Below are 8667 nucleotides of genomic sequence, written 5' to 3'. Positions count from 1 at the left end.
TTTACACCACAAAAGACCATAAATGCATCTATTAAATGGGCATATATTATTATTGAAGATAGGCATGTTACAATTGTCTAGATGAAAGGTACATAAAAGGTTCTTCCTAAGAAAACCTTTAGTTTAGGTCTCAAAGGTCCGTAATACAAAACTCTAGACCTTTGTAAAATTTTAGCTTAAAACACATGAGCGCACTCAATCATGGCCATGATTGAAGTTGATTAAAACTATGCTCATCTAGTATAGCTTCAATCCAGCATGAGTTAGTGTGTTGTATATAACGTGAATGGTTGTACTCGATTAGTGATGGCATGGCACATACCACATGGGTCTTTGTACCACTTCTAATTGCTACGAAAATGCGGTCTTTGATCATTGGAATGCATCATGTTGACCCTATAATACCACTTCATCAACCTACAACTACTTCTTTTATTGATGCACACCAACCACCACCGCTTCTTGCAAGTGCTTATTTCTCATCATACTCTCACAAGGGGGTACCTATGGTTCTCACATGCCTATTAATTTTTTGTAACCATTGCATGCACGATTTTGATCTCCTCTCTAAAATCAATATCATAGATGAGCTTTACATTTTTTTTGAACAGCAAGCATATTGTATGTGTAAATGTGCACGTGCATATGCATGTATATAGGTGTTAGGCATATGCTCAATTGCTACAACTAATAAGGATGAGATGTATTAGAGGGATAGTACTTTAAAAGAGGAGGATTGCTGAAAGAGGAGAGCTCCATGGAGTATTGGAACTCACAAATCTTGATTACACATAATATGTCGTCATGGTCTCTAGCGTATATACCCTGTTTTGGGAGGCTCAAGGACCAACTTTTCTTGTGCTAATATCCTCGTTTGTTTGTGGTAATGTGAGCAAGCAAACTCGTGCTAATAATGTGGGCAAGAAGAAAATGGGGTGTTCAATCTACACGCAGTTGCCTACGGGGCGAGCCAAGTACTGTAGCTGGCGAGGGCGAGAGCTACACCCAAGAGTGCAGTGGCGAGAACATTAACATTAAGGATGCGAGGGGCGGAGTTGGTCGGCGGGAAGCCCGTGGAGTAAGGTGAAGCGATGGAGTAATAAGGAGGGGTGAGGATATTAGGCGAGCTGGTTGAAGGGATATTGTCGGTGGAGGGGGGTGCACCAGGAGGCGCAGGCTCAGGCTCCTGATCGGCCACATCCACAGCCAAGCGCAAGCCGCGGGAGCATTGATCGGGGTACGCCGAGATGAAGTAGTAGGTCTCAGCAGTGATGAGGGAGATGGCCATGTCCCCCTCCCCTTCGTCCGAGCTCACCGGCTTGCTTGTGTTGCAGTCCTTGTAGTCTTCCTCCGTCACCAGCAGCACGCCGCTCTGCCCCATTGGATATGGGAAATCTGACGGCACAACCACCATAGAATTAACAAAATCAATCATTACACTACTTATAAAAGCCCACGTAATAACCCTAATACTCACAGAGATCATCGCCCACGTAGAACGTGTGTTGGGACGCCCACAGCTGCACGTCCGTTCCTACCGTCCACCCTCCCGATCCTCCCACTGTATAGATCATCGCATCCGCAACATGCATCATAACACAAAATAAAGCACTTATGATCTCGCCCATCACCACTATGCACCTTGCAGCCATATTTAAGCAGCCGCCGCTAGCTGCTCTGCAGTACTACTCTGAATACAAGCAGCGACGGCCAGTAGACGTCTCTAGCTGTGGGCTTTGCCTTATAATGGGATCTTCTTCTCCAGCAGAGACTCAATCCCTTTCGAGTTATTGCAGCATATGATTGTGCCATGGCCTACATCATCATCCACCTGCAGCTGCCGACTCCTTCGGCCCATGAATATGTGGTGCAGTTGTTGTGACCTAGCCCCCATTCGTTTGTTTAACCCACCACAAGTGTGTACGTCGTTAGCTACTCCCATTATAAGATACTCCCACTCTGCCAACTTAGAAATGTCATTGCCTAACCAACGACATATCCTTTGATAATTCTCAAGGCATTAGCAATGGAATACTCACTAGGCTAATAAGGGCACACTTTTTTACATTCTCGATGAATCCTCAAGGCATTTGATTAAGGAATATGTAGAACACTTGAATTTCATGGATTTCTACAACAACATACATAGTAAGTGGGATTCTAATTGGCAAAGTAAAATTTGCGTAAGTTTAGTCCAAAAAGGGCAGCATTATTACCATTACCTACATATCTTCTATTTCAAATGCCACAAACCACTCATAGGGGTTTTAAAACACATCTTAAATGCATGTATCACATCTTAAATGCATGTGATACACAAGTTATTTATGTAGTTTTAAGGGGGCTTAAAAAAGTATCATACTATCAGGCCATTTGACACGAAAATAGTTAGTGATTTTTTAAATACCCAAAACTAGTAGTTATAAGAGAGTTATGAAGAACTTTTGCTGAGATTATTTCTATACTTTCATGTTCATACTAAAAACACAATTACTAGTCTATCTATATTCATGTTCATGTTCATACTAAAAACACAATTACTAGTCTATCTATATTTATATCATGATGTTGGCCTCTTATTTTTCACCATGCCTCAATGGATGTTGTCTAGTACTCCATGTAAAACACACATCTCGTACAATATACCATGGTGGACCTCTTTGACCTTTATATATGGCATTATGTAATTAGCCTAGCCAAGATGAAGTTTAAGGTATACCATAATCCCTTATTAAGAATCTCAAGGACCAACATTTGTGCTAATTTGGACAAGAAAATTATAATCAACAATATCACCATATCTTGCATATAGTCTTCACTTATTTTTGGATGTTTAAAATATGTAAAGTTTTAAACTCTCCAACTCCTCCCCTTATGAAACCCATAATATGTGAGTTGTTGGAAACATTCCTTCACTTTCAAGAATGCACTTTGAATCATTTCCACCAAACAAATCACAAAGATTGCATACATGTAGTAACAAAGTCCTTTTGAGTTGATTTTTTCACTTGTATGTAGTCAATTCTCTAACTCGAATAAACAAAAAGCAAATGATCTTTACCAACTTAGAGAAGTAATTATCCAATAGGGGCATATATTTATATATTCTTGATCAATTTTGAGGGGGAATATGTAGGCTTATAAGGGCACACTTTTATACATTCTTCTCAAGGGATTCACATAGGAATATGAAGGATAATATGCAAGTTTAATAATCTAAAATTCCATGGAAAAAAAAGGGATGCTCCAAACCATATGAAGAAAAAAAGTAAAGGTCTATCATTACCACAAAGGTTTTATAGGGAGCTTGTCCTTCGACATCACAAAGTATACTAAACAATTAGTTCTCTATGAAGGGGTTTTCATGGGAGAGATACATGTCCTAAAAAAAGAGAAACCTAGTGGACTGGGCACATTTTGTGGAAAAATCCATGACCAATGTTGAATGCTATAGAGACATGGAGGCAAAGAATAAAAGATGGTAGGCATATAATAGCAAGTGTTGTCACCTCGAATATAAAAGGTACTAGAATCCTTGATGTCAAGATCACTACATGAAATCTAGCCCATAATGAAGGTGTTAACAAAATCATGAGCAATGTAGAGAAAGTCTTGAATGAGATAAGGACAGTGTAGAATGTACCTAGGTTTCCCTAGAACATACGAGTCAAGAATTACATAAGGTGGAGGAATTTTTCATAATGGCATGTTCACAACTACTATTATCCTTGAAGAAATTTTTTCTTCTTTGTAAAAGTATTTGGAGTATAGAGTTTGAGGAATCTAAACACCTCCAAATTGAAATTTAAAGTGAACTTTGACATTTTAAAAAATTTTCCTATGATGAATTATAAGAAATATTTAGGAATCAAAGGTGTGTACAAATTTCCTTGAATTATTATTTTCTTTTAATTGAAGAAAGAAGTGTTAATTTATTTTATGACTGCTATATGTCAAAGTTCAAGGTTAATTGAAACAAGTGTAGTGGTTATGAGAGCTGCCCTACTAGTCTAAAATCCATCCAAACTTTAACACCACATCTATCATATAGCAATCTAAAGTGTTTTCTTAAGATTTCTAAATAGCAATCATGCCTATTATATAACTGATGTAATGAAAAGTCAACATGGATGCCATGATTATTATGTTGCACAATATTAGCAATCTAAAGCCTCCATTTTGATTATTGTTTAGAAGTCATGGCTGCTATGTAGTAATAATAGGAGTCTAAAGCTTCCATTGATTGCTATTTAGAATTCTACTATGATTGCTAAGTAGTAATAATATTTATAATTCTACTATGATTGCTATGTAGTAATAATATTGATTGCTATGTAGTAGTCTAAAGCTTCCATTAATTACTATTTAGAATCCTACTATGATTTCTATTTAGCAATAATAGTAGTCTAAAGCTGATTGCTATTTCGAATTTTGCTTGCCTACTATGATTGATATTTAGAATAGTAGTCTAAAGCTTTCATTGAGTGCTATTTAGAATTTTGCATGCCTAATATTTAGTAATAAAAGTAGTCATATATGTGTTATAAAGTAGTCATGCTACTATATAATAGATGCATAGCTATCAAATAGAGGTATTTTTCTTGCTTTATAACTAGTCATCATCATTGCTTGCATTATGACTGCTATTATATGTAGCAATAAAATAACTATCATATGTTGATCTATTATTTATTTGTAGTAGTGTTAACTACTTATGGTTTCATCTCCCTGACCTATTTGTAAGGCACTTTGCTATCTTACCCTCTCAGATGGACACTTATCCTCTTTGTAAGATAGTGCTCGAATATATAAAGTGGCCTTACATTGTGCTTTAACGTTAAATAGGAAAAATCTATGGACTTCATATACATAATTTCCTAAGATTAATAATAGAAGCTGTAGCATTTTTAAGTTTGGCTGACTTAGTGTGAAAACTAGTCAAGTGTATAAAAGTCATTTTTTACAATAATCAATACACAATCATTCCCTTGTAATAGAATACTTATGATCTCCCCTTCTTCTCTAATCTTACTTGCTTGTGCTCTATTGAATCTTACATGCTTGATGGATGCTTGCCATGTAGGATTGTTTGTAGCTTTTTTGCTTACATTAGCTTCCTCTTCTTTCCCCACCTCTTGTGAGAGAGAACCATTACAAGGGAAAAACTCTATTTTCCTCAATCTAGGAAATAAGAGCTCTCCCTTCACCTTATCAGCAAGGAGCATTTCAGTGTGACAATCGAGGAGTGAGGTCCAAACATGCTAGCACACCCATATCACAAAGTTATAATTGCAGCTCTAAAGTAAGTCCCAACAACATATGCTTCAACAAGGCTAAGGTAAGCTCTTAACTTGAACATATTTAGTGTCACTGATGGGGAGGGACTAGCCTAGGGTTTAACTCCTTTCATCCGTCCATTTTGCAAGCTATTGGGATTTCCCAATATTACTCAATGTTAGTTAGGAGGTCACACTCTGAAAACATATAGTTTTGGAGTTTTGGATTTGTGTTTAGGTTGATATTTTTTATAGTGATTTGAAGTTTATTTACATTAGTAGGATGATAATTTTTCATCTCATGGAAGGGGGGAAAAAGGGTTACTTGCATAACCCATTAACTAAGATTGGGACCCTTAATCATTTCCATCAAGTCCAAAAAAACTCAAGAACTAGGCCAAACCAGCTCTTAAGTTAGGGTCATGAGTCCACAGTCCCTCACTACAACAAAAGCAAGCAATAGCGGTGCTTATTTGCAATGTTTTACATCACGCCGCTATAAGCGCCACTATTAACCACTCTGGTTAACATCATTTTTCAAGCGTGGCCACGATTCTTATAACTTATCTTTTTATAACCGTGCAAAGCACTGAATGATAAAAGAGATATGAAATGACTGAGCTTATGGTGGCTTGTGTAAAGCTCGTCATAGGAATGAGATGTACATAGAGCTAGGAAGTTAGTTTTGGGCCCCCAATTGTAAATGGGCGGCTGACCATTGTAAAATGAGACATTTTATGGAATATGAAAAGGGAAAATCCCATTAGTCTCAATTGAGTCTCTCTCTCTCTCTCTCTCTCTCTCTCTCTCTCTCTCTCTCTCTCTCTCTCTCTCGTTTGTGGATGCTTGCTTGTGTTATAGATGCTTGCATGCTTAATAGTAATGTGTGTGCATGTTAGGGATGGTGTTAATCCAGCTTCTCCTCTCCTCTCCTCTCCCCTCTCTTGTCTCTCTACTGAGATCCCTCATGCATGCATGTTGGCATGGAGTGAAGGTTGAGCTCTCCATAGCTCCCTCATTTATTTCATGGAGTGAAGGTTGAGCTTTCCATAGCTCCCTCTCCTCTCCCCTCTCTTGTCTCTCTACTGAGATCCCTCATGCATGCATGTTGGCATGGAGTGAAGGTTGAGCTTTCCATAGCTCCCTCATTTATTTCTCATGCTTAATAGTAATGTGTGTGCATGTTAGGGATGGTGTTAATCTAGCTTCTCCTCTCCTCTCCCCTCTCTTGTCTCTCTACTGAGATCCCTCATGCATGCATGTTGGCATGGAGTGAAGGTTGAGCTTTCCATAGCTCCCTCATTTAATTCTCTTCACCTAGCTTGTGAATCTCCACTTGAGTGACACAAGTGGTGGTGGAGTGAGCCCCTAGAAACCTCTCAAAGAGGAGTTAACCCTCATTAGGGTTGGTTAAGTGCTAATCTCTGACTCGACCCTTGCATGGTTGTTTTTCATCTTCTTTCCCTCTCTTGTGTGCAAGGTTGTATGTTTAGCTTTAACATCTTTGGCACTACTGTCAGGGAGAGCACTGAGCTTAGGGTCCTCCACATATTTCATGTGCTAGAGTCTTCCTTTTTCCTGGTTGGAGTGCAAATCCACCGGTTGATTACATGTTTTTTGAGCTTGTTGCTTGTTTGATTAATTGTGTTCAATGGAGCTATGGAGGTCAAGGAGAGCATTGGAGCATTGAAGTCTTCACCAAATGCGAAAAACACAAGTAGATGTTCAATTTTTGCTCTTGACATTCATACAATTTTTGATTTTTTGCACAACTTTTGTTAAGTTTGCACAATAGTTTAATCATCAAATTAATCATAATTTATTAGGTTTCTTTACACATTCTAGGTATCAATAGGTAGCTAGAGAATAGCTCTAGCCTCCCCATAAAAACATAAATTCAAAAAAATATTTGGGAGACAACTGAATCTACAAAAGTCAGAGGAGGGAAGTAGGCAAAAATCGCATTCTGGATGAACCTTTGAAGCGAACTGTAAGATTCCTCCTCAGCCTGAATAATGAATAAGCTTTTACCTCAATCCCATGTAATCATTCCTTATTTCTGAATGCAAGAAAATATTATTTTTCCTTGTTTTTGCCTAGAGAGAAGAAAAATTTTAGAGAGAGGTAATTAAATATTGAGATATTTTTGGGTATAAAAATTCTCCTAATGTCTAAAATATAATTCCCTGAAATAGAAATTAAAAATAAATTCTCTAAAGTGCATTAGAAATCAATTAAAAATATGTATTAAAGGCCCTAGACTAAGGGTCCAAATTTTCAAAAATTTTTGGATCATGGTCCAATTAAGGTTCCTATGGGCCAATAGGATTAATCCAAGTGTTGGGATGAGATAAATCCAAAGAATAAAAGAAAATACCCAAAAATGAGTAAATGCTCACATAAGATGAAGAGTTGACTTAGTACAAGGTTTATTAGTTAAAAATTAAGAGATATTAGTTAAAAAATGAGATATTTAGACAAAATGATGCATTTTTGACACCTTAGTAAGGAGAGAATGCCACATCAAGGAGGCACCTTTTTCTTCATGATTACTTGAGTTTTTTAATCCAAAAAGGGATATTTTTCTCTCTCCTCTCTCTTGGACCAAACTGGATAAAAAAGGGAGCCAAATTGGTCTAAATCTTGTCCAAATTGAGTCAAACTAAAGCTGGAAAATTCTAGAACCTAGTTGGACTTGGTTAGTGGCCTCTCTCACCTATAAATAGACCCTCGTTCCTTTGTATTCTCATCTTTGAGCTATACCATGCCAGTATTACATTAAAATAATCATATTTTCTATTATCACTTAATTTTTCTCTACTTTTGGGGAGCATGGAGCTTCTCTTTCTCTTCAACAACTCTTGCAGTTCGCTTCTCCTCTTGCTAACCAATTGATTGGTTGGGGGATTCACTACTAAGGAAAGAATCAAGCCAATCTTAGAGGTAAGAATGATTTTTATGGTTTTTTTTCTAATTTTTCTCAATGACTTTCTTCTTCTCAACACCTCTCAAGCTTGAGAATTTTTCTAAATGATTGTTTTAATTCAAATCAAGTTTTCCCTTGTTTTAATTCCTTTCCCTAAGAGTCTTAATGTTGAATTAAGAGAAATTTAATCTTTATGCTTATTTGTAATCCTTTCTTTAAGTAAATCTCTCTCTCAAAAAGAATAGTCATCTCTATGGCTAATTCTTTAACTAAAGAATGTTTCTCAAAGATAATCTCTTATTTCAAAACTAAACTCTAGGCTTGATGAACTAGAGATTAAGAGAATGATATTTTCATGATTTTGTGCTATTAAAATAATGGTTAAATCTTTTAGATTGTTTATGAGTAATACCCAATATGAACTTGCCTTTTTCACAGATTCAACAATCTTTAAAACAATCATTT

At 36.9% G+C, this 8667-nt stretch overlaps 1 protein-coding gene across 1 annotated transcript; it reads right to left on the bottom strand.

Moving 5' to 3' along the window:
- Positions 1 to 202: 202 nt before the first annotated feature.
- LOC147617348 (uclacyanin 1-like) lies at positions 203 to 1824 on the bottom strand. Its single transcript, XM_086776401.1, has 2 exons — positions 1478 to 1824; positions 203 to 1395 (listed from the first exon to the last, which is right to left on the bottom strand). Exons 1-2 carry the CDS (start codon positions 1650 to 1652, stop codon positions 959 to 961), a joined length of 612 nt encoding a protein of 203 aa, XP_086632527.1. The 5' UTR covers positions 1653 to 1824; the 3' UTR covers positions 203 to 958.
- Between the last annotated feature and the right edge of the window lie 6843 nt (positions 1825 to 8667).

Source organism: Cibotium barometz, chromosome 37, assembly GCF_041138505.1.
Source record: "Cibotium barometz isolate CiBa-2024 chromosome 37, ASM4113850v1, whole genome shotgun sequence".
NCBI classification, from domain to species: Eukaryota; Viridiplantae; Streptophyta; class Polypodiopsida; order Cyatheales; family Cibotiaceae; genus Cibotium; species Cibotium barometz.
Note: the sequence above shows the minus strand (reverse complement) of the source record. Positions and strands in the feature narration are given on the sequence as shown.

Coding starts and splice junctions, on each gene's coding strand:
- LOC147617348 (XM_086776401.1), bottom strand. CDS start 1,652: ATGGCTGCAAGGTGCATAGTGGTGATGGGCGAGATCATAAGTGCTTTA. Junction 1,396..1,477: donor CTACGTGGGCGATGATCTCT/GTGAGTATTAGG, acceptor TTGTGCCGTCAG/ATTTCCCATATCCAATGGGG.